At 44.3% G+C, this 26,493-nt stretch overlaps 1 protein-coding gene and 1 pseudogene across 1 annotated transcript; one reads left to right on the forward strand and one right to left on the reverse strand.

The window, feature by feature from the left end:
* Positions 1–2,676: 2,676 nt before the first annotated feature.
* On the forward strand, positions 2,677–24,642 carry LOC122217408 (cytochrome P450 4V2). Its single transcript, XM_042934338.1, has 11 exons — positions 2,677–2,890; positions 7,162–7,274; positions 9,195–9,280; positions 10,071–10,261; positions 10,656–10,725; positions 12,535–12,661; positions 14,081–14,266; positions 16,605–16,707; positions 21,028–21,162; positions 21,257–21,436; positions 22,875–24,642. The coding sequence occupies exons 1-11, from the start codon at positions 2,677–2,679 to the stop codon at positions 23,045–23,047; spliced, it is 1,578 nt and encodes a 525-aa protein (XP_042790272.1). The 3' UTR covers positions 23,048–24,642.
* Positions 19,790–20,554, reverse strand: LOC122217187 (annotated as a pseudogene).
* Positions 24,643–26,493: the final 1,851 nt, after the last annotated feature.

Here is a 26,493-nt window from a genome sequence, read left to right on the forward strand (position 1 = left end):
GTGGAATAGACAAGGCAGAAGCCTGACTGCAGAGGGTTCAGGAGAGAATATGAGGAGAGAAATTCAAGCCCAAAGGCATAGCCAGTCTTTTGAGGGATTTTTCTGTAAAGGGGAGCCAAGGAATGGATCCAGAGGGAGATGTGGACTCAATCCTTTAGAGAGAAAGAAAATAAAAATCATGAGATATATTTAATGATATTAAAGGTACTAGATAAATACATTTTCTTAAAGTCTTAACGTGATTGAACAATAGGGAAGTGAATAAAATACCAAGACTTTGCTCTCCAATCTCACTCCATAGAACTGATGAGTAGTTTTCTTTCCAGACGTTAGTCTTGCTGGAGAGAAACTTCTTCTCCCAAAGATCCCATGACATGACTTAATGTTCTACAACTTGTTTTATTGTTAGTGTTTTAATATTTCATGAACCTCTTTCCATGTTGGTACTTACAGATGGCTTGAACAAAAATCAGTTGGAGAAAGGAGCCCTAGGCAATGTTTTTTCTCTACTTCAGACAGGCCTGTAAATGGCTGAGTGAAGCCTATACGATAGCTGCAGACAAAACTAATGTAATTAAGCAAAGTAGGAATCCGGGCATTTCTCAACGTATCAACTTCCCTGCCACTTTTGCTATAGCTTGGGGACCTGCCACCGGGAGAGGGGCACTCCAGCCTAGGCCCTTTGTAAGTTAATAAAAGGAAACCTCCAGGACACCTGGGTGACTCAGTGGGTTAAGCATCATCCCACTCTTGATTTTGGCCCAGCCTTGGACTCTGCCCTGGGCATGGAACCTGCTTAGGAATCTCTCTCTCCGTCTCTCTCTCCCTCTCTAAAATTAAACGAACGAATTAATGAATGAATGAATGAATGGAAACCTCCTGTGAAATGAAGGAGGAGGCCAGACGGGAGAGCTAACACACCCTACCACTCTTCCTCAATTGCAGACCCAACACAAAGGTACTTGCAGGTGGCAGGACTTTACTAACCCTTAGGGTGTGGGGCTGGGGGGAGGGAGAAAGGTTTTTCTCTCCCCTAGCAACAGCCCAGCCAATGAGAGACTGTCACAGCTCAGCCAATGAGAAGCCACTACGCTCTAAACGCCCAGTTTAGACAAAGGAGTTTTAGTTTCTAGCAGCCACTCCCAATCCCCTCTCTCCTGTATAAAACAACGTTCTGGGGATCCCTGGGTGGCTCAGGCCCTTGGGTATCCCACTTCGGCTCAGGCCACAGTCTCAAGGTTTGTGAGTTGGAGCCCCACAGTGGGCTCCCTTCTGTCCGCGGAGAACCCACTTCGGATCCTCTGCCCTGTCCTCTCTCTCTGCCCCTGCAGCACTCACACTCTCTCAAAAATAAATAAACTTTTTTTTTTTTAAGTGTTTTTTCTTCTTTGTTCTCCACACCTGTCTATGGTTTTGCTGTCTGCTGTGTCTCAAAATTGCAACTCTCTGCTGTTTCCAAATATACCCATTTTGCTGCTAAGATAAGTGAGTTTTATTTTTAAGGTTAAGGCAGGACCGAGGCTGCCTGAAGAAAAGAGGGGAACTGGTAGTTAGGGAGCTTAGTCCTTGGGCAGAATTCCAGCCTCCCAGTCACTTTGCTTTTCCTTCTGCAGGCTCAGTGCTTTGCCTTCATTCCCTCTTGAAGAGCTCACTACAACTACCATCCCCTTACAACCGCCCCACTCCCACCTACCTTTCCCAGCTTCTCTTACTCCGCCTCTTTCCAAGGCCTTGACCTTCCCCTCTCACTTGTTTTTCTGGCTGCTGACTTTTCACGGTCCCGAGGATATGGTGGAAAATATTTGCATCACAGCAACCTTACTCAGCTTTCCCTCGTCTCAGTGGGCCACCGGATGCAAACTGGAAACCGCTGCTCCCAAGGATGTTGCCCCTAAAGCTGCCCCAAGATCAAAGCGGAAGGCCGCTCTGCGTGATGGAGAAGCCGGGGTGCAGCCCCGCAGGCAGGCAGGCAGCCAGGCCCCAAAGGGTAGAACCCTGCCCGTTGCGCGAGGAAGCATGAGGTCAGGGACCCAGCCAGGAAAAAAATAAGCCCCAAAGGCTGAGTTTCAAACCAAATGCCTCTTTATTTCAATGTTCAAATAGCCGGTTCTCTGTAGCTGCGGTTCTCCCGTGCGTGACCAGCAGCGGGGACCTAAAGCCCAAAGCCCTGCCCCGCCCTGGCCACACGCAGCTGCCTCAAATTCCACCCCCATTCTTCTCCTCCCCACTCCAGTGCCTTCACTTACATTCAGCAACACCCCATAGAAGCCAGGAGCAGTGTTCCCGTCTGTCAGTTTCCGCTGGACCAAACACAGGCCCGAGTGCATGGCTGTAGGTTTGTGCCCAGCGCAGTAACAACCCGGCTGCTGCTGTTTGGGGAGCCTGGGAGGCTCCAGCCTAGTCCCGAGGCCCAGGGCGGCCGCCGCAGGGAGAAGCCCCGGTGTCCGGGTCCCCGCCGTAGGGAGGCCTGCCGGAGGAGGAAGAAGCGAGCGGCCCGGGCGCCACCTCTTTCCTCTTGGGGGAGGGCGCTGGCATCCTCGCGGCCGCGGCTCGGGGGCTCCCGGAGTCCCGGAACTCCTCCCAGGACCGGCGCACTTGAACTCCGGGAGTTGGCCCAGCACCTCGCCCTGCCGTCCTGCCAGGCTCCGTCCCAGTGCGGAGCGGCCCGCCGGCGCGATGCTGGCGCTGTGGCTGGTGGGCCTGGGGCAGAAGCTGCTGATCTGGGGCGCGCTGGGCGCCGTCTCCGTGGCGGGAGCCACTCTTCTCCTGAGCCTCCTGCAGATGGTGGCGAGGTGCGCGCGGCAATGGCAGCAGTTGAGGGGCCTCCCCACGTTGCCCGGCTGCTACCCCTTGGTGGGACACGCGCTGATGATGAAGCCAGAAGGGAAAGGTAAGAGACGCGGGGGCCGGTGGGCTTCCTAGCCTGCGCGGACCCGCCAGCAGGAAGGCCCAGGGTGCAGGAGCTTCCCCCCCCCTCCCCACCTCCCCCCTACCCGCCCCTGGCTCAGCCGGTCGCACCTGCTCCCCGCCAGCCCCCCTTCTCATCAGCCTAGAGCACCACGACTTGAGGGCCGCTTTGGAGAAACAAGAATCTGTCCCCTGCTGGAGAGTGGGTTCCCAGTTCTATCCGGTTTGCCCTTACGACCCCTGATAAAATTGCTCCTGCCTCTGTTTCACATCAATTTTTTTTTATGCATAGGCTGGAACGCAGTATGTATAAGCTGTCCTTCTTCCTCTTCTCTTCTTTTCCCACTTGGTAGCTGTTCCTATCTCTAAACACCGCCTGTGTTCTCTCTTGGCTGTTAAAGCCTAAGAGCAGAAACTTCCCTGGAGCAGGGAATGCACCTGAAAACAGTCCCATCATCCTCCACCCACCCACTGCCCTCCGAAAATCAGGGACTAGAGATTTCATCTGAGGCTTCCCTCCTCCCTCCCCGCATCACAAGATTTGACCACAACTTTCTATCCTTCTTGACCTTCTTATTTTAGTTCTTTTAAGGAGGTTAGGTAATAACAGTAAACTACGATACGAGGGCAAGGCCATCTGGCAAACTTAACACACCAGGTTTTAAAAGCCTTATTTATGAAACAGTGCATTGTTTTTGTTTTTTGTTTTTGTTTCTTGTTTTTGTTAGGTTTCACGGATGAGGGGAAAAAATCACCGTGAGTGAGAAAGTTCTCAGAAGCACCTGGTTTTACAGTCTCCCATCGGAGACAGTGAATTCGATCTTAGCACTCCGTTTTCATGGGTGTGCAAATGGGGATACCCAGGGTTCAAAAGATTTGCCCCAAATGACAGGTTCTAAAATGAGCCGAGGACCACAATCCAGTTTCGCCTCAGATTAATTTGTAAATCGCAGTTTCACAAGTTGAACGTTAACTCCAAAACTTGAAGTATTATTTCTTTTCTAGCTCTCCCCTCCCCCCACCCCTGACCCTCATGCTGTCATTGCATCCCCACAGAAATAGATAAGGCCTCGTGGGGCGGGAGTGACCTGGGGGGGTGTTTATCAAAATATCGAAAATGTTCCCTGGCAGAAGAAATCCAAGTTAACCTTTCACCAATGAAACATCAGTGTGACTAATGGTACAAGTTATCCAATACCGCATCTAGAGGTCTGAGAACCGTGTTGGTAGAACTCATCTGGGTTGATACTAAAAGCAGAGCTAACCTCTCCTTCTACCCTGAGACTTTATAGCATTACAGAGTAACTGTGGCGATATATAGGGCTCCCATTTCCCCGCAAGAAATAACATGCTTGAGAAATCTCATCGGATTCTTTTGGGAATTTATTCTGAAAATTGAAATCTCTAGTGAATGAGACCTGTTTCAAAATAAACTTGTGAGTTGATTGGAATAGTTAAAGCAATTCTCCCTGGAGTTACTTTCTTTTTTTTTTTTTTTTCTTTTTTTTTTTTCAACGTTTTTTATTTATTTTTGGGACAGAGAGAGACAGAGCATGAACGGGGGAGGGGCAGAGAGAGAGGGAGACACAGAATCGGAAACAGGCTCCAGGCTCCGAGCCATCAGCCCAGAGCCTGACGTGGGGCTCGAACTCACGGACCGCGAGATCGTGACCTGGCCGAAGTCGGACGCCTAACCGACTGCGCCACCCAGGCGCCCCCCTGGAGTTACTTTCTAAGTGAAAAGGGTGACAATATCCTCGCTTCGACGAAGGGACTTTTTAATCCATCCACAAGTAACTGGATTTTGGCATCAGGCAAAGCTTTGCTCCGTGTCCGGCTTTGCGACCAAGCTGTTTTCATTTGAGGAGTCGTTTAAAACTCTCTAAAGGGAAAAGAGCAGGAGGAGAACTACAGCAACAGCCAGAAGACACTGAACAAAATGGCAGTATCGATAATTTCTTGAAATGTAAATAGACCGCATCCTCCAATAAGAACACACAGTGTGGCTGCATGGATAGGAAAACAAGACCCATTTTTATGCTGCTTACAAGAGACTCGCTTCAGACATAAGGACACACACAGACTGAAAGCGAAGGGATGGAAAACGATGTTTCATGCAAATGGAAACCGAAAGAAAACTGGGAAGCTACCCTTACACCAGACAAAATAGAGTTTAAAACGATGACTGAAATAAAAGACCAACAGGGTATTCATGATAATAGAGGGGTCAATCCAATAAGAAGATACGGCATTTATAAATGTAAATGTACCCAACACAGAAGTACCAAGGTGTGTAAAGCCAATATTAAAATTTTCTAAGTTAGAGTTTTTACCCTTAACTTGTAAGTTAATTGTATGACGGTTATTTTAAGGATTAAAGACCAGGCGACACTTGAAGGCAATATGGCGTAATGGTCAAGACGGAGCATTGTAGTGTCTTACCCCCTTAAGTACAAAGCCAGGTTCCATCATTTACTCCCTGTGATAGTGGGCAAGTTTCGTCAATTGCGACAGTAATCGTGCCTTTCGTGTAACGATGGTGAGGCGTAAAAGGCAGTGCATCAAAAACGCTAACTCTAGCTCAGACATAGAATAACTTGCTGCTGTAAATGAATAGGACATAATGGATGTTAGCTCTTGTAGGATAATTATTACTAGGTTTCGATGTGCTGAAACCTGCAAACACTTAACAAAGTCATTACTATGTATTTAGTATTATATGGAGTGGACATCCGTGAGCTCCTGTCCTGCTGCACTGTGCACAACCTGACCTGGGATTGGGTGAAGCCTGGGATTGGGTGAAGCTTAATGATGGATGAAGAGCAGGGATGGGCCGAGCCTGCGCACATTATTGACATTAAAACAGTGCTGAAAAGTTGAATAGTTTGTTTTTTATGCCATATCAATTTGTCCCTGGTGCCCAAATTCCCATGTCGAAACAACTCTGTCAAAGTACCTTAAGTACCGTATTAGTAGCCTCACAGTGAGGTTGAAATTAGCCTTGCTGTTGTCAATCAGGCATTCCCTCTGCCCAGGAGAAGCCCTGCATCCACATCTGCCTACCGGCTAGCCCGCCTCTCCTCACCCCTCCCTAGCTGGATTTTCCCAGCAGTGGAAGGAGGCTTCTGGTCCATTTCCTAACATGTAATCACTTGGCCAGCTGGGACTCAAGTCCTCCCTTAACCTCATCTTGTTTGACTTGTGTTCTGAAAACATGCCTCACCTTTGCCAGGTTTTTCTCTGAGGCCTGGACCCTGTGTCTCAATTCTTCGGTCACTGGCTGCTGTCGTTTGTTTCTACCCAGGTGGCACTCATCGACACGGCATTTCTTCACTGAGAATTTTGTAATGGCTTGATCTCTCCTGAGGCCACGCTGCATTCCCCAGACAGGGGCTTCGTGGATTTCAACACGGAAAGTGTTGACTCTCGAGTTTTCCACACTACTTTGATGCTGGAGTTGGGATTGATGGTCACCATTTCCCCAAACCTGATGCAAACGCCAGCCAGAAAGCGCAGCCAATGCCCCTAACCCTGGCTGCATTGAACTCCAGCCTTTTCCCCACCCCCAGCGGCTTCCTGTGGCCCCAATATACCCAGGTGATTCACAGATCTCACACACACTGGTGTTACTGTCCTAAAATACGATTCCAGTCTTGCCAATCCTCATCAGAAACCGCCAATGAGTGTGTAAAAGCAAATCAAACCCTCCAGTACTCCAATCTCCCCTCCCAATGATATCACCCCATCTAATGTTGTGGCTGCACCTACAGGGAATTTTCAGAGTTTCATGCTTCTGCTCTGCTGTTTCTGCTGCTTGGTTTACATTCTGTCTCGACTCCTACTTCCCCTTTTCTGCCTATAAAAATACAACTCATGTTTTAATGCTCGAATACCGTCTCCTTGATGAATTTTTTTTTTTTTCAGTCCTGTCCATGAGGACCAGTAACTCCTCAGACCTAAACTTCTATCTTAGCAACCATTTTGTTTTGTCTGGTATTACAGAAGTGACCATCTCCCATAGTTAGCAGCTCCCTGAGAGTAGGGATTGGGTCCTTTGGAGGTACACGTTTCTTGTACCTTATCTTACTCATAATTAAATTACCCTCACAGTTCAGTCATTGTAGCCTTTAACAGGAACAGTGTGGTGGACCTCGAAGATGTGAGAGACTTGGCAAATATTAAATGACTTGCCCAAAGTAAACAACCCAAAAGGCACAATAAGAAACTCACTTAAAATTAAATCTCTCCTCCCAGAATTTTTTCAGCAGCTGATTTGTTACACAGAAGAATATCGGCATTTTCCACTGCTGAAACTCTGGCTTGGACCAGTACCACTCTTGGCCATTTATAATGCAGAAAACGTGGAGGTGAGTGTGTGGGAAATAGGATCACTTTTCCACTGTATATTCGATGGTGTGAGAGTCTCATCCAAATAAAGATAGCAAAAATGTTATTACATTAAAAAAACTTTTTTTGAACATTTATTTATTTTTGAGAGACAGAGCACAAGTGGGGGAGGAGCAGAGAAAGAAGGAGACACAGAATCCGAAGCAGGCTCCAGGCTCTGAGCCATCAGCACAGAGCCCGACGCAGGGCTTGAACTCACGAACCATGTGCTCATGACCTGAACCGAAGTCGGATGCTCAACCTACTGAGCGCAACCTACTGAGTGAGCTCAACCTACTGAGCCACTGAATTTAGTATATTGAGCATTTCACTAAATATTTTTGGCTATGTGGGTGCCATTTAATGCTTTCCAGATATAGTGTAAATATGGGGGGTGGGCAGTAGCCTCTAGATGTCTGTGCCCATCTGATATCAGGTCTAACACATTCTCCTTTTTTGAAAAGTCTACACAAGGATACAGTTTTATAGAGCCACAAATAGGTTATTCCACAAGGTGAGCACATGTTACCTGCCAGACATTGTTTTCTCAGTCTCAAAATATAAGACTAATAAAGTATGAGTGTTTCTCTCAAGATGCTCTGAGTCTCCTATCCATTACAAATGTATTACTCCAAGTTAATTTTCTTAAAAAAGAATGCTCATCTGATATTGATAGGGCAGATACCATTAATCCATGCTATTGAAATTGGGAGTGTACTCCCAAAGAATACGTTTTACTTATCATTATGACTCTGGGGAGACTATCTTGTGGTTTGATGAGCAAAGGATTTGGGTCAGGGAGTAAAAATGGGGTAAGCAGGGTTTCTTTGCATGGAACAAAATTAAAAACAGAATTTCCTAGGCGATGGCGCTGGGATATGTCTTTCTTAGATATTGCCATGAAAATGTGTGCTTCCTCTTGTACCGCACTGTAGCAGCCTGGTTCCGAGTAGATAATGAGGAGACAGGCATAGGATTTCGGCCATGGCTGACTTGGTGTGAGCAGGCTTGGTATGTGTGGGTGGAGATCTATCCAGAATGCAGGACTGGAACAAGGAGCCCGGGCAGCACTTTGTGCTCAGACCTAAGTGCTCATCCTTTCTACCTCACTTGGATTCCGGGGGGTCTAATCATACTCAGGGCCTTCAGTGTTGCCTACATGCTGGGGACACTCAAATATGCACTTCTAGTTCAAGTCCTATCCTGAGCATCTCACCTACCTGCCTTCAGACCATAGTGACTTGAATGTCTCCAAGTCAACATGCCCACAAATGAACTTGTGACTTTTATCTTCCTAGACATGGTCGTCCTTGGATTCACCTAGCTCCTCTCCCCCGTCCCCCTACCCACAGTCAATGACTCCTCTTGGTTCCTAGTTCATGGTAGGAGCCAGGGTATCGTCTTGGACATTTTCCTTTCTCTCAACTCCATTTGGTCCCCAAGACCGAATGACACTTGTATGTTCAACACTCTATTTGACTTTTTTAGAGGCACAGGAATAAAAAAGAATCGCAGAGAAATAGTTACCAGACGTTACTTTAAAAAGTAGTGTTCTGGGCGCCTGGATGGCTCGGTGAAGCATTTGGCTTCGGCTCGGTTCATGATCTCATGCTTCATGAGTTCGAGTCCCGAATCAGGCTCTCTGCTGTCAGCACAGAGCCCACTTCAGGTCCTCTGTCTCCCTCTCTTTCTGCCTCTCCCCTGCTTTTCTGTGTGTGTGTGTGTGTGTGTGTGTGTGTGTGTGTGTGTGTATTCACGCTTTCTCTCTTCCTCAAAAATAAATACACATCAAGAAAAAAAAAGATAAGACGCTAAATTTTTTTAAAAGGTGGTCCTGTACTCTTATAATTGAAATTATTTTGATATCTATATATCTCTCAATTTTTTCCCCTCTTTCCAAGGTAATTTTAAGTAGTTCGAGTCAAATTGACAAATCCTGTGTGTACAAGTTCCTAGAACCATGGCTTGGCCTGGGACTCCTTACCAGGTATGTCATTGTCGCTTTGTAAAGCCGTCTCGTAGAATCAGTTCCTTCTATTGGTAACTTGTGATGTCGGGAATTGGCACAAAGTAATCTTCCCATCCCGAGACTGTGCTACCAGGAAGCTGGGGAGAAGCCGGAAGGAAAGGACTGGAGAACACTGGGCTCTGACGGACAGGAGTCCAGCGTGTATGGTAACCTGTAGCCATGGTACTCAGCAATGGTGATGACCAGTGTCCCGAGAAGAATCAGGTCCTGGTGTGTGAATGGAGTAAAGGAAAGGAGCGTTTGGAACAGGCAAATCTTGAAAATCCAGTGAAAAGGGCAGTCAGCCCCAGCCAAGTATAGGGAGCACAAAAACCTCAGTCCTGGAGCTGGTGTCCAAAAATAGGACTCCATCCTCTGGGAGAGGACCCACCAAGAGAGAGGTGGGACCCTTGTGGGTCTGTGAAGAATCTAAAGAGAATAGAGATCAAAGGAGAAGCACAGACCATCAGGATCATCTGAGGACTAAGGTAGTAATCGAGGGGAGACAAAATATTCTAACTTGGAAACTCAGAAATTGAGACAAATTCTTCCATTTGTCAAGTCTTATGAGGGCTCCTTTAAATACGACCCAATTTAGAAAAAGATCTAAAATGCCCACATTCTGTGACTATATATATATGAGTCTTTGTCATTCTGACCAAAGCACGCGAGAACCTATAGATTAAGTTGTTTCGGGAGAATTTTGTTGAACTGGCTAAATTTACACTCTGTTTCTCTTTTATTTGTAACCATGTATTGTTATTTCTAGTACTGGAAACAAGTGGCGATCTAGGAGAAAATTGTTAACACCCACTTTCCATTTTACAATTCTGGAAGATTTCTTAGATGTCATGAATGAACAAGCAAATGTATTGGTTAATAAGCTTGAAAAACATGTTAACCAAGAAGCCTTTAACTGCTTTTTTTACATCACTCTTTGTGCCTTAGATATAATTTGTGGTAAGTCTCAGTGATTTGTTTCTAAAGGTACGGTGTAGTGTAGACTGGCCCACACAGAAACTAACATTCCATTGGGAAGGCCAAGGAGGGGATTGGAAAGGCTCCTGGATTGTTCAGGATGGTCCCGTTGCTCAGCCGCCTGAGAAGCAGCAGCCCCTGCTAAGGCTTTGGGCAGGATTGTCATAAAGCCAACATGCCAGGAAGGTCAGAGGGAAGGAAGCAGCAGCAGCAGCAACAGGGAATAGAAGGTACAAGAGAAAAGGGGGAGAGAACAATTTCAAAACCTATAAGAACTGAGCAGGACCTACGTCTTCTTTTTAAGGGGTGGTCGCTAGAAAATGAACGCAGGATAGGTGATGGAATTGAACGGTTTCTTCTTGCCTCTATTTTACAGAAACAGCCATGGGGAAGAACGTTGGCGCTCAAAGTAATGATGATTCCGAGTACGTCCGTGCAATTTATAGGTAAATGAAGTCCTTTGGATTGTCTTTAAAATGGTTCTTGATTAGGGCTTTGAAAAGGATTGCTGATAATTTGTGAGTGTCTTTTTCATTGTTTCAAAATGAAACTTTATACTGAAATTAACCCAGTCATTTAAGCATGTATTTGAGCAGTAGAGGAACGGTTTTGTAAATGATAACACACCCAGATGATGCCTTAAGTTAAAACGATTATTTTATAATATGTTGAGGGATTACATTATGACACTAAGTGATATAGGCAAAACCAGATTTTTGGTATAATAACCACCAGGTATAAAGAATTATTTATAGGGGCGCCTGGGTGGCTTGGTCAGTTAAGCGTCCGACTTCGGCTCAGGTCATGATCTCGCGGTCCGTGAGTTCGAGCCCCGCGTCGGGCTCTGTGCTGACAGCTCGGAACCTGGAGCCGGCTTCGGATTCTGTGTCTCCCTCTCTCTCTGACCCTCCCCCATTCATGCTCTGTCTCTCTCTGTCTCAAAAATAAATAAACGTTAAAAAAAAATTAAAAAAAAAAAGAATTATTTATAGAAGGAGGGGCACCTGGGTGGCTCAGTCAGTTAAGCGTCTGACTCTTGATTTCCGCTCAGGTCATGATCTCACGGTTTGTGAGTTCGAGCCCTGCATCAGGCTCTGCACTGACAGAGCAGAGCCTGCTCGGGATTCTCTCTCTCTCCCTCTCTCTCTGCCCCTCCCCCATTTGCTCTCTCCCTCTCTCAAAATAAATGAGTAAACATTTGAAAAACATGATCTATAGGAAGAAAACACTGGAAGGCACTATACCAAAATATCAGTTACGGTTATTACTGTTTGCGTGCGTGCGTCTCTTTTTCTGACTGTGTTTTGTTTTTGTGGCTGTTCATTCTCCTTTCCCATGTTTTCTGCTGAGTATGTATTATTTTTTCATGGAAATCATCAATTTTTACCTTGAAACTCGCTGGCAGTTATTCAGCTATTAAGAGTCAGGGCCAGGATTTGATCTGACACATCCTATCTTGAAGTTCACTGCTCATTTCACCTTATTTTCATGAATGCGTACTGAGCGTCTATAACCTGCCATCCACTGCACTAGTCCTGACTAGTTGTATCGCCTCACACAAATAGGAAGAAAGCAGGGACACACACAGTGAAACAGATGAATGTAAACATAAACTCTAATAATTGCTTAGAAAGAAACGATCAAGTTGACATTAGAGAGGGAAAGAGGGCTACGTCCTACGGGTGAGTGGTCGGCAAGAGCCTCTCTGAAGAATCGGTGTCTAAGCCCGTCTCGAAGGAGGAGATCACACAGAGGTCTGGCTGCTATCTTGCTGGACATGACAAGGGAGGCACTCGGGACAGCTGTGTGACACATGGGTATTCGGTGAACACTTCTCTGAAGAAGGGGACGACCAGTTGCTTTTCTGTCACTCCGGAGGCGTGATTAAGCGAATGAGTGCATGTTAAAAACTGGCAGATTTCATCCCAGTGGGTGATCCCAGAGCCACAGCGGCCTTGGGAGGTCAGGAACTCTTTCTGGAGAAGGAGAAGCAGGCCTCAGGTGCCCATCTAGTCCGGATGTGTTATAACAAATTCTTCCTTCTGCTAATGAAACCATTAAAATGTTAAGCTTCACTGGACGTGTAAAAGCCCGTGAATCCATTGTTGAGCATGAAGCACAGGGCTCTTAGTAGCCTTTCGGATAAGTCCTCCTCATTCCCGTTTATTTCCCTCGTTAAGAGCAGGCATTGAATAGGTGCCGAGGAAAGAGACATTTCTGGTGTATCGGCTACCGTATTTGTATCCCATTTACAGGATGAGTGATTTGATATCTCGAAGAATGAGGATGCCGTGGCTCTGGCTTGACTTTTTGTTTCTTATGTATAAAGAAGGATGGGAACACAAAAGGAACCTGAAGATCCTACATAATTTTACCAATAAGGTAAGTCCTCAATTCATTTTTTTTAGTGTGATATAATATAAAAATTTGCCCTTATAGCCGTTTTCAATGTCCAATTTGGGGGGCTTTAAGTACATTCAAATTGCTATGCAACCATTGCTACTATCCATTTCTAGGACTTAAAAAAATTTTGTTTTAATGTTTATTTAGTTTTGAGAGAGATACAAACAGAGCACGAGAGGGGGAGGGGCAGAGAGAGAGAGAGTCACAGAATCTGAAGCAGGTTCCAGGCTCTGAGCACTCAGCACAGAGCCTGATGCGGGGCTCGAACCCATGAGCCGTGAGACCATGACCTGAGGCAAAGTCAGATCCTTAACCGAATGAGCCACCCAGGCGCCCCATAGGACTTTTTTAAGTCCAAGATTTTTGTGCTTTTGTTAATATCCTCAGTGTAGGACCATGAAGCCTGAGTCTCATAAAATTTGAATTGAATAATGGAAAAAAGTAGGCAACCTGATTACATTTCAATGTATTTAGTAATTTTTTTAATGTTTTTATTTATTTTTGAGACAGAGAGAGACAGAACATGAACAGGGGAGGGGCAGAGAGAGAGAGGGAGACACAGAATCTGAAGCCGGCTCCAGGTTCCGAGCTGTCAGCACGGAGCCCGACGCGGGGCTCGAACTCACGGAGTGTGAGATCGTGACCTGAGCTGAAGTCGGATGCTTAACTGACTGAGCTACCCAGGCACGCTTTAGTAAATATTAATTAAGCAGTTGCTAAGTGCTAAAACTTTGCCAAGTGTTAGAGATATAATAATAAGACACGTATGTTCCCTACTCTAAAGTAGGTTAGTTTAGTAAGGGAGTTTATTAAAATGGCAAAATGAGGTATGAGCTATGAATATTTATTAACAAACAAGGTGCTATGTTAAAAGAACATAGAGACAAGTATTATGAGGGTCTTCTGGAAGATGTTCGTATTAGACAGTGGTTTTCAAAGGCAAAGGGCCTTTCTAGTATCATTTTAACTTAGAAAAGATTAAAATTAACTGGCTGTTCCTATTTCCAATTCAAAAATTACAAAGCGATCATGATGTTGTTTTGGATATAGGTTGCCAGTCTGTGTTAACGATGCATATAGGGCAATCAACCAGGCTGTAGGAGAACTCTAGGGTACCATCTAGTAGACCGTTACACCCCACTGGAAAGTCTGTAAAAACGGCACTTGAAAATTCTGAAGCTGTCCGACAATGAAATTCATGTTTACAAGTCTTATCAAAGAATGCCATAAAATGTTAACAGGCAGCTTGACTATATTTTTACAAGAGCCTAAGTGGTGATTGAGGATAGGAAAGGTTTAGAAAAAATAAGTTAAAGAAGCTGGGATATTTGCACAGGAGAGTGTATTGTTAGATTATAACGAATTCCAAATCAAAGCATATGATGGTTTAAATCACAGGTCATCTCTGAACGGGCCAAGGAACTGAAGAGAGACGAAGAACATAGAAGTGGTGACAAGGACTCTTCCCCCTCCAAGAATAAACGCAGGGCTTTTCTTGACTTGCTTTTAAATGTGACTGATGATGAAGGGAACAAGCTAAGTCATGAAGAGGTTCGAGAAGAAGTGGACACTTTCATGTTTGAGGTATTGTATATCATCATGTTATTTTCAGGTATCATTAAATAAATTCCAGCTATTTTTTTAGAATCTACAACATTATTTTTTTAAAGTGTAGTGAAATTTTTAAGTAGCTTCATAGAGCTAAGGAAGGGTCATCAGATTAGCATTAAAATTTACACAATTTAAGAACCTGATTAAGTATCAGGTCAACTTCCGTGTTCAGAAAAATCTTTGAGTCATGGTGGGTACGGCATAGACACATTTTTTTTTCCCCTCAAGAAAATCTAAGGTCTGTCAGACTTTTCCAAGAAGAAGAGCGGCCAACAATTGCTATGTTCTTTTTAGTCTGTGAAACCCACTAGTCTGTTTCTTCACTACTTCCTTTGAAAGAAGCCCGTTTGCTTCCTGCCTCTACCAATGAGTCCTTAGCTACTGCCCTGAGCTGCCCTACCTTAGAAAGAGAACAAGAGCCGCCCCATGGACAATTTAACCAGTTTGAGATTCTAAAAAAAAAAAAGATTTCCGGTCTTCCAGTAATAATAGTAATAATAAAAGATGCAGTTTTTGACAAAGAGAATTCTAACTGTATTAAATATCACAAGGGGTGAGTCTCTCAACATATGTGGATTGCCAGATAGAGATAAATAAATGGTTTTTTTAAGCACCGCGTGGTAATATGTTGGAAGCGGAGGTGAGCAAAAGGCATCCACCATTTCCGATGGCTCAGCACATGCTCACGGGTGTGTTAGCTGCACCCCCCGGGGCCGTCTAGATGCAATGCTAGAGCACATCCGTCCTTTTGTCTCGAGGGAGGTCGGTCTGTGTCCTGTAGCTGAAAGCGGGTCGCGTTAAGCGTCTGTAGGCTTGAGCTCTCCTCCCGGCTCTGTGCTCACTGGCCCTGTGAGATGCTCCCAATCTTCCCCGATCTCTGTCATCGCTTTCCTATGTGTACGACAGAGAGATGGGCTAGGGCAGTGATTTTTAAACTTCTTTTTTTAAGCAGAGCGCTTTACCGGAAAGAAATTTTATGTGGAAAATGGACACCCACGGAGCTAAAAAGTGGAGAGGTGTTAAGCACGTAGGCTCTGGGGCCAGATCCCCCACCATAAGCTGTCCTAGAGGTGTAACCTTGGGCACCTCATCGAGCCTTTCTGGGCCTCGGTGTCCTCATTGTTCGAGCACGGGCCTCACGGATTAGATGAATGATGTTTTCAAGTGTACCAACAATTGTGCTCAGGAAGCATACCGTAGATCTTGGCTATTATTATTTGATGTTGAAGTGGAGAGACCTTCTCACATCTCCACCCTGTATGCACACACATGCGCGCACACACGTACATGCATACAAGTGCACACACATGCATACAAGTGCACACACATGCATACAAGTGCACACACATGCATTGTCATGCATGCACCTACACGTACACATACATACGTGTGTAGGGCATGCAAACATCCCTCTCACCTTCGTGAAGACAACCAGCCTGATGATCTCTTTCTTCCAGTTTTAACAGTCTGAAATTCTACATTTTTTTTTCTCCTTTGCATCAAATAGGCATACCACAAACTATCACGTCGTGACCTAATGTGACATCCTCCATAACGTGGATGCAGGCTCTTGGGGCCGTGCCTTTAACTGCCTGGGAGCCAGTCATTACATATGAAGGTTTTTACCCCTACCCTCTCCCAGCAGCACGTTCCTGTGAATTCCATGCTTAGTTTCGCTCTGGGTAGCAGATAAAACAAAATGGGAAGCTCTGTCTCGGTATTTGATCTCTAAAATGTGAATTATAGTAGCAAGTATTTCATGAAGCTCTGGGGAAGAACAATCACGTTAGTTTCTGCACCTAGTTAGTGCTTAGTGTTTTGCCTAGAACTTGGCAAAATTAAATGAAGCTGTTAATCAACTTCTTGCCCTGGAGAATTACTCAGAACTGCATATGTACTCCCTGGGTACATACCCATACTCAATGGGTAGAGCCTACCTTGCAAATAGGGGAAGTGGAGAAGTACAGTTCTGGCAAGTTGGCTCAGAAAAACCAGACTTCCTCCCCCCCGCCCCCCACTTCAAAACTGTCTGGCCTACCCCGTTCCTTGGAACGCCCACCCCCTTATCAGCACAGCTGAGCCACTTCTTACCAAGTAGACAGCTCCATGTGATGGTCAAGCGTCCGTCTACGCAGGAAGGGATTGTTTTATATGTTTGTTTGTCACCAAGGTGAGATGCTGTATGGGATTAATTTGTTATGTTCTGGAGTCAGATTGCAACTGTCAGATCCAATTCAAAATGGAGTCATCCTGTCCGATCTTCTCGATATAGCTCTGCTCTTTAAGCCATTGTTTCTTCTCACCTTTGTAGGGCCATGACACGACTGCAGCAGCAATAAACTGGTCCTTATATCTATTGGGTTCTTACCCAGAAGTCCAGAAACACGTGGACAGGGAACTGGAGGAAGTGTTTGGTATGTTTGGCCCCAACATTAGCTGCTCTGTGGGTCCCACGTCCGCCGAAACAGACGCCATTCATGCTCATTCAGGATGTGCTGTAGGACCTGTTGTAAAGACAGTGTAATAAGCAGGAAGCCTCCCTTATGGGATCCCTTCCAGTACTGTCTCCTTTGCCAGGCCTCCCCTCTTCACTTACAGGCATTGGCCAACCACCTGGCGTGTGACTGCCCTAGGCTAGACACTGGGGGTGCATAGATAAATGCTACTGTCTCCAAGGACCTCACTGCTTACTAGATGAACCAGCTATTGTCCATAAAGTATGGAGTCCTGGCTGTGCACTTGAGTGATAAGAAGAAGGTGATATTTGGGAGCAGTGGGGAGCAGGTGATGTTAGTGAGAGGGAATCCAGGAGAGCTGTTTCCCATAGGATTGCGTCTGGCCACAAATGAGAGGGAAGTTGGGTGAAGCGGAGAGGCCATCCTTTCTTTTTTTTTTTTTTTAATTTATTATTTTTATTTTTTTAAATATGAAATTTATTGTCAAATTGGTTTCCATACAACACCCAGTGCTCGTCCCAAAAGGAGCCCTCCTCAATACCCATCCCCCTCCCCCCCACCCCCCATCAACCCTCAGTTTGTTCTCAGTTTATAAGAGTCTCTTATGCTTTGCTCCCTCCCTCTCTAACCTTTTTTTTTTCTTCCCCTCCCCCATGGACTTCTGTTAAGTTTCTCAGGATCCACATAAGAGTGAAAACATATGGTATCTGTCTTTCTCTGTAGGACTTATTTCACTTAGCATCACACTCTCCAGTTCCGAGGCCATTATTTCTATTACACAACCAGCAATCAACAGGTGAGGAGTCCTAGGCTGAGGTCAATAGGGATGTCACAGAGTCTCAGTCTTGCTCTTTTTTTCTCTCTGTTCTTCACCATCTTGGCTTTTGTGCCCTTGATTGTTGTTCGAGGTCTTGTGTGTATCTTCAAGATGAAGAGGAAGGGGAGGAGGGGATGAAGGATGTATTAGTTTCCTGTGCCTTCTGTAATACACTCTACAAGCTGGGTGGCTTAAAACAACAGAAATTTATTTTTTTCACAGTTCTGAACACCAGAAATCCAAGATCAGTATTGCTGAGCCGAAGTCAATGTTTTGGTGGGGTTGTACTCCTCCTGGAAGCTCTAGGAGAGAATCTGTTCCTTCCCACTTCTGGTGGCCACCAGCCTCTCCCTTGGTTTATGGCCACATCACTCAAATCTCAGCTTCTATTTTCACACCCCCTTCTCTTCACTCTGTGTGTGTGTGTGTGTGTGTGTGTGTGTGTGTGTGTGTGTCTGTGTGTCTGTCTAATCTCTCTCATCCTCTCCTATAAAGACATTTGTGATGGCATTCGGAGCCCAGGTGAATAATCCAGAATAATCTCCCTGTTTTTATATCATTAACTGAATCAAATCTGTAAAGGTACCTTTTCCCCAAATAAGGTAATATTTACAGGTTCCAGGGATTAGCACCTGACATATATAGGAGCCATTACCAGCCGACCACACAGAGGCTATGCATTGTGCCATCAACTTTATCCTTTGTTGAATCACACATCACGTGGCTCCCATAGCTGGAAGGAGAAAATGAAAGATTGGGTCAACCGGCCAACAAAATGGTGTCTCTTCAGAGAGAAGAGAAGTGGGGAAGGAAAAAGCGGGAGAGGGAAGACATTCTAGAAAGAGGAGAACCAGATGGACAATGGCACAGAAATGGAAAAGTTTGGAGGACAGTAGTGAATCGTGAGGGGCAGCTAGAATTTAACACATGTGGTACAATGTATTGAGAGATGAGGTTGGACAAGTAGTTTTGAGTTCGGATTGTGTGAGGCCTAGACATCTCAAAAAGGAAGACTTTATTTTGTAGAATGGAGGCAATCTTAACTTTTGGGCTCTGTTTCTATCGTCATTTTATTTATTTTTTTCTGGATTGATTTCGATTCTCTCATATTGTCTGTGGTGAGTAAACTTGGTCTTTCAGAAGCTCACAAGTGTTTTTAAAACATGGTCACATTTCGTAACCTCTACGATATCCAGCTTGTTGCTGTTGTACTTTTTGCTGTTGATCTCATGTGATTAAAGCATCATTATTAGTAGATGCCTTATTTTGCCGCTTCTCATGTTTTCTACTGATTGTCCCTCACTTTTTCTTTTATCCCCAGTATTAGTTCTAAAATTTCATGAGCAACTCATCTTTGGGTATTGAGTTGCAGGTATAAATTCCTCTTGTTACACATAAAATTAACCATTTATCTGTGTGTATTTAGTTTTATTATAACAAAGCCACTTGTGCCCTGTTCATGTTTAAAGTCAAGCATCATCTTTTCCCTCCAGTAAAACAAAAAGAAAATTTAAAAATAAACAGGAACAAAATTACAATAGAGAATGTCAATCCCAAATACGGTCTTACAGGCTCGCCGAGTCTCCCATGGAGCGGTAGGGCTCAAGGCACTAGGAGAGAATTTTATTTCTAAAGTGTCATGTTAAACTATAAAGATTTCCATTAAACATCACAATTAAACATGGCTGAAGGAGAAGCCATGTTGTCAAGATGCCCACTTCCCCGACCCAAACATCTGAAACCCACACTTCCCTGATCTAGAAATGCATTTTTTTTAAAATAAAAACCAAGAGAAAGTAACCAGATACATTTTGGTAAATGCTAACTGTGTCCATAATCACGTAGAGACACAAAGTAATCTCTGAGCCCAGTACTGAGGAAAAGGAGGAAAAGAGCTAGAATTCTAGGCACTCCCACGTGGGGACCGGGCACCCACCAGCTTCCAGCAGAGCTAAGATAGCTGAAGGTTTTTCTTTTTTCCCCATGTGTTGTTTATATGAAGTTTTGGTTGAGACAGAAAAAGATAAGAATGAATTAAGAACAGAAAATGGTAGAGTTTCTCTTCCTACTGTATTATGCTCAAGGTATTGCCCCCCACCTCCCATCCCAATAAGTTGAGAATCATTGTGTAAAGGAGGAGAAAGAGACTTCAAGAACAGCATGGCTGAGGACAAGGGGGCTGGAGAAAATTAAGACAGGAGATTGAAATCCATCATCCTCATTCTATTCTTCATTAGTGCGTTCTCCTCGTCCTCCACCACCACCACCACCACCACCACCCCCTTCTCCATCATCCATGGCAGGAACCAAGTAGTATTGTGATGGGTTTTACCAAACATCATCTTAGATGTCCCTTCCTAACTCATCTGTACCTCCATCAAGATGGCCAGTAAGCCAGAGAAAGAAGCTCCCTGGTTCCTCATGCTCCCTCTTCCTATGGCTTTATTTTGCATTTGACTTGAATGTTTTATCAAATCCTTTCCGATTCCCATTTGATTTCAGTAGATTTTGAAGATGGATCACGCTGTCATCTAGATGAAATTCTTTGGAGAGAACTTTGTTTTTGAAGGAAGGGTTTTTATCAAAGTGAACATCTGTTCCATAACCTGATTTAATATCTTCTAAATCTGTCACTTCAACTCTGGTCAGATAATGCAATGCCTCTTTGTCTTCCTCTCCAAGGAATACAGATCTGTGGATGGCTGTTACCCCAAGTGTTGTTACCCCAGAATTTGGGATCTTGGCGATCATTTCCAACTTCCTTTGAAAACATGCTCAGTGGCGTTTGTTATATTTCTGTTCTACTTTCAAAATCCCTCCACTGGCTTGTTCCTTAAGTCCATCTGTACTGATTTCATTACAGTTGCTCCTTGCTATTCTCATTCTTCCTTTGGTAAGTCCAGGGAGGTTGATGTCTCTTCTGGCCGGAAGGCAAGACCATCTTAGTTTCTTTGTTTGACACAGGAACAAAAGGCGATTAGGGGCCATGTTGTGGGGAAAGTCCAAGAATCTGGCTCAAGAGAAGATGCACATCTGGAAGCTCTGAGAACTCAAAATTAACCATTTTAAAGTATATGAGTTCGTACATTCACAGTGTTGCACCACTTTTACTCTAATTCCAAAGCATGTTCAGCACCCCAAAAGGAAACCCTGTACCATTAATCGGCCACATCCCATTCCCTCTTCCTCCAGCCCCTGTCTCTGTCAGCCTCTCTGTCTCTGTGGATATACCTGTTCTGAGCCCTTCCTATAAATTCAATCATTCGGTACGTGGCCTTTTGTGTCTTGTTTCTTTCACTTAACACATTGTCTAATTTTATTTTGATTATGTATAATATGAGAAATCCTACTTTGGCTGTAGGTATTTAACATCCGGTGCTTGGATTAATTCCTTGTTGATGTCCCGTTCCCCAAGCCCATATGGTTCTTTCATGGTCATCTCGTGTATTTACTTTGATCAGGGAAGTCTGATCGTCCTGCTACCGTAGAAGACCTGAAGAAACTTAGATACCTGGAATGTGTCATTAAGGAGAGCCTCCGCCTTTTTCCTTCTGTCCCCTTATTTGCCCGCAATCTTACTGAAGATTGTGAAGTTGGTAAGAACTCTATGATTAGAATAATAGGGAAGATGGATTTTTTTTAACATCTGTCTTGCTCCATTCTTATGGCATATTGCCTACTTCTTGACAGCGGGTTACAAAATTGTGAAAGGCGCTCAAGCAATCATCGTTCCCTATGCACTGCATAGAGATCCAAGATACTTCCCAAATCCTGAGGAATTCCAGCCGGAACGGTTCTTTCCCGAGAATTTGCAAGGACGCCACCCATTCGCATATGTGCCTTTCTCTGCTGGACCCAGAAACTGTATAGGTTTGTATCCATCAGAATTGGTTTGATCTTTCCAGCCCACGTGGTAGTGGGTTTCTCACAATACTTTCTTTTTCTTTTTTAAAATTTTTAACGTTTATTTATTTTTGAGAGAGAGAACACACACGCAAGTGAGGGAGGGGCAGAGAGGGAGACACAGAACCCGAAGCAGGCTCCAGGCTCTGAGGTGTCAGCACAGAGTCCAACATGGGGCTCGAACCCACAAACTGCGAGATCGTGACCCGAGCTGAAGTCGGACGCTCAACCGACTGAGCCACCCAGGCGCCCCCTCACAATAATTTCTTCGAGATGTCATGTCTCCTAGGCTACGGTCTCTTAAAAATTGGTTTCTTTTTTCTTCCACTTCACTCTACATTATTGTCTCGAAAAAGATTGTCGTAAAGTAGAATAGTTTGCTAGGGCCACCATAACAAAGTACTCCCATCTGGGTGGCTTCAACAACAGATACTCATTTTCTCATATTCTGGAGGCTGCAGGTCTGAAATTGAGATATCAACAAGGTTGGTTTCTTCAGAGATCATTCTAAACCTTGGCTTATAGATGGTCGTCTTCTCCCGTATCTTCCTGTATCTTCCCGGTCTTTCCTGTGTGTGTTGTATCCTGATCTCTTCTTTGTATGAAAACAGTCAGATTGGAGTAGGGTCCATCCATATGACCTCATTTTAAGTTAATTAGGCTCTGTAAATACTCTATCTGCAAACACAGTCACATTCTGAGGTACAGGGTGGGGTAGGGCTTCAACATATAAATTTACCGGGACAGAATTCAGTTCATAACATACAGCACAATCAGTTTCATGGTAGAGTTTTAAAATACTATAGATTTGGGGTCCATGTTGAATATATTTTATATGGTAGAAAATGTATTTGTAGCAGTTTTATTTAACCTAATATCTATGTTTGTTGCTTTTAAGAATCGCATTTGGCAAAACAGAAGAAAAGAATGTTTACCATATGGCCAGCTGAAGTACTTAAACAAGATGGATGCACATCACCATGCATCATACACACTTTGGCTTTAGGATCTCTAGCATTTTATGAGGATGTAAATGCAGGTGTTAGTAAAATGAGGTCAGATTTAAATGGATGAATCTGAAGCCTATTTGGTGACTCTGTAGTAAATTAAATTAAAGGCCCAATAAGCCATCTACAGTAGTGGTTCTCATGCTTCAATGACCCTAGAATTCATCTGGGATTGCTGCTAAAATACAGATACCTGCCCCACCCCAGCTATTGGGCTGCACTGGGTAGGGGCGGGGAAGGGGGCTTAAGAATCTTCATTTTTAACCAGCACCTCAAGTAACTCTGCTTCTCCTTATTGTGAAAATATAAAATTGCTTGCTTCCTCTAATAGGACCGGTGATTTCTCACCTTTGAGATCTATGCATATTTAAAGTAATGCCATTTTCATTAACTTGAAGGTCAAAAATTTGCCACAATGGAAGAAAAGGTCGTTCTCTCCTGCATCCTGAGACACTTTTGGGTAGAATCCAACCAGAAAAGAGAAGAACTTGGTCTGGCGGGAGAGCTGATTCTTCGTCCAACGAATGGCATCTGGATCAAGCTGACGAGGAGAAACGGAGATGCGTCCTAACCATAGTCCTGGGCTGTGCCCTTGTCACGTGAACGGTCTTTCTTGAAAGGAACTGGATTTACGATTTCTAGATCTGGGTTCAATACTCTGAGTCCCTAGACCTATTTTTTTTTTCTTGTCCCCACTTCTGTTGGGATCAAGCTCCCCAAAGAGTTTTTATATTTGCATCACGACCATAGGTCTCAGCCCTGGTCTCGATCCCCAAAGTAGAGTTAACCAGTGACGACACCCAAGTAAACATATGACAGGTTTCTCAGCAGAGGGATCCACAGGCCAATTCAATTCAATTGGCACACCGAAAGAATATAATTTAATTGAGATTCCAGAATTTTTTGAAGGTATTCTTACTGACTGGGGAACATGTATATGCATGTGCACATATGCATTTAATTTGAAAAGGGTGGGTAATTAAGTACTTAGACCTAAGAAGCTCAAGTTTTAAAATTATATGAGTGACATCAAATATGAGAAGAAGAATTATTATGGCACTTTTCAGATTATATTGCCTGGACTGGATAATTTTTTAAGTTGACTCATAAGTTCTGTTCCTGTTTCCCTTTTGACCAGGTGCCGATAGCCGTGACTTCATTATCCATAGCATCACAACTAGCCTTATATATCATACACAGTTGGGAAAGACGCCTCTCGGTAATTTCCAATCCCCCACAGTGCCTCAGAGGTTTGAGTAATGGCTTTTGGGGCTGGGAGGACCTTAGAACTTAGCTAGTTATACTCCCTTTTATTCGAAGCGTCTGAAATCAATGAGAAGGTAAGTTACTGCCCAGAGTCACGCTGCTGGTGGGTGACAGGGCTGGAAATGGAGGTCTGTGCATCCTTCCATTCCCACCATGACAGACTGCGCTGTGTTATGCCCTTATTTGATGGAACTCAGGTCTGTCGCTAGATGTGTCCCTAGAATACAGCTTTTTCTGCCTCCGATTTTGGGATATTTCTTCTAGAGCTCTTCCATCACTAAAGGGAAAGAGAAGCCACCCATCTGTATTTAGTAACTCAGGAATATCTCACTTAGTTTAGGGTTAGACTTCCAGTAAATTCAGTCCTCCGGAACATACCTACCAAGCTGATAACTGACATTCTCTGAGTTCTAATTCCGTAGGCAATACCTGTATCCCCTCAGTCAGTGCCTTTACAAAGTGACTTTTAATGAACATAGTATCATTGTTGCTTCAGTTTTCCCAAGGCAATAGCAGATAGAAGCAACAGACTAAGAGGATGGAATTTCTCTTCTTCGATGGCTGTCCCAGGGAGAGATTGCAAACCAAAGCCATTTGCAAGCGCTTCAGGCTGAGTCATTTAGGCCAGGGTCAGCAGCTCTACCCACTTTACTATCCCAGGGCACCCCAGTGCGGACAACCCAGTGGCTTAGTTGATGAGAAAAAGTCAAGGAAGTATATGATACAGTTGAAAAAGGTTCATAGCATATGCTTAACTTTGTTAGCTAGAAAGTGGATATATGTAGAAAATCTTATTTCCAGATGACTATGGATAATCAAAGTTTTATTCATGGAAATTAGTATTATTTCTCAATTTTATGCATTTAGATTGAAAACTTGCTTCTTTCTCTTTTTCTCTTCCTTTCTCTCTCTCTCTCTCTCTCTCTCTCTCTCTCTCTCTCTCTCTCTCTCTCTCTCTTTCAGTGGCCCTGCCCTGGATGTGAAATTAAAGTAAAACATTGCTTAATGTTACCTTTTAGCCTGAGATCTTCATGTAGCTCCAGAATAATTTGTTATTTGTGTTTTAGTTGGAAACTCTCGTAAACGTGTTAGAGGGAGAATGGTCTATGGTATCAAAATGCAGATGCTGATTTTTTTTTTAATAAGAGAATAATCAAGTATCTATGACCCTATTACTTGTCTAACTGCTGCTTGAAAGAGGTATCTCAAGAAAAATAAATTACATTTTAATCATGGGTGCTATATTTTATTCTGAGAATTGATGTCATCTTGGAATATAGATAGCTTTAAAGGACACATTAGCGGGTGACTGATTCGTAATGAGTAATAAAGGAAATAGCACTTTTGAACTGGTGTCATCACTGCTACGCAGATGTTCCAACAAAATGTTCCTTGTGCCCCGTCAGAGACTGATGCTGAGTCTTCCTGAGTCTGAAGAATTAACTGGACACGAAGTAGAAATCCCAGCACAGTTTGCTCGGCTGATAGCAGCAAGTGAAATCTCCTAGAGGGGCCTGGGAATCAGCAAAACCACAAGCATCATTGGAACCCAGCATTGCAGGCTGGAAACCTCTCCAGGTGACGGGCTAGTGAACTGATTGATGCTGTGTTCATTGTCACAGACAACAAAAGAATGTCAGTTTCTGGACCAAACGACCTGCCTTACAACGAAAGAGGTGCTGCCTGTGCGGCGTGCGCGCGCGCGCACACACACACACACACACACACACACACACACATACACACACACACACACACACACACACACACACACACACACTGTATCTAGAAGATCAAAACGTTTTGCTTTCCAGCATCTAAAGAGGTGCTGGTAGGAACATGACAAATTTTTGAGTCTGCCTAGAAACCTCCCTCCTTTTTTTAGGAACAGTACCCCCTTTATCTTTGAAACTGTCCCATGATCAATACCTCCCCCAATTTTCTTCTGTTTCTCGCCTTTTTGCTTCCCCAACATATATGCACGCTGTAAATATACAGTTCTCGTTGATGACGTGATGTTCTCAGGCAATCTCACCGTCTTAAGTGGACTGACCCAAGCAGGGTCCGCTCAGATTCTCCCCTTGGGAATTGATGGAGGTTTCAGGTTGTGAGACCGGGGATCAGTTGGCAGTTGAAGCTCTGGGAAGAAGGTGCAGGGGAGAGAAGATGCGTAGAAAAGAAACAGAGAGAATCCTGGAGGCTCTGAGTCCCACATTCCCGGGGATGGGCAAGTTCAGCTACACGCCCGCCCTGTGCACTGTTCAATTGTTCACCTGCACGCTGGAGCCCAGGCGCCAGGGTATTGCCATTTTGTTTAGGTTGATCGTCTTTCATTTCTAACCCAAAGCCAGTCAGTGTTTGTGAGCTCAGCTGCAGGAAGGAGAAAGGTGCTCTATTCTTCGGACGTGGTCTTCTGTCCTCATCCTCTTTCCTTTGTGCTGTTCACTACTTCTCCTCCAGGCTGGATAACCTCAGCCGATAACATATGTCTGCTAGTCATTGAAATGTGATAGGATTTTTAAAAATTAAGATTTAATCGACATTATATTAGTTGCAGGTGCATAACAGTGATTTGATATTTGTATGTGTACGAAGTGAAAAATGCAATAGCGTTTGAGGAAATGCAGAGTTCCCATCGTTTCTAGATGGTAGGAAAATTAAAAGGCCCCTGCTTTATCTTAGAACAAATTGGGATTAGCCTAACACAAGGGTCTAGTTTCTTAGCCTCATCCTGATGTATTGCCCAGGCTA

The sequence above is a fragment of the Panthera leo genome, chromosome B1 (genome assembly GCF_018350215.1).
Source record: "Panthera leo isolate Ple1 chromosome B1, P.leo_Ple1_pat1.1, whole genome shotgun sequence".
Taxonomy (NCBI): domain Eukaryota; kingdom Metazoa; phylum Chordata; class Mammalia; order Carnivora; family Felidae; genus Panthera; species Panthera leo.

Coding starts and splice junctions, on each gene's coding strand:
- LOC122217408 (XM_042934338.1), top strand. CDS start 2,677: ATGCTGGCGCTGTGGCTGGTGGGCCTGGGGCAGAAGCTGCTGATCTGG. Junction 9,281..10,070: donor GGCCTGGGACTCCTTACCAG/GTATGTCATTGT, acceptor TGTTATTTCTAG/TACTGGAAACAAGTGGCGAT. Junction 21,163..21,256: donor TACTGAAGATTGTGAAGTTG/GTAAGAACTCTA, acceptor ACTTCTTGACAG/CGGGTTACAAAATTGTGAAA.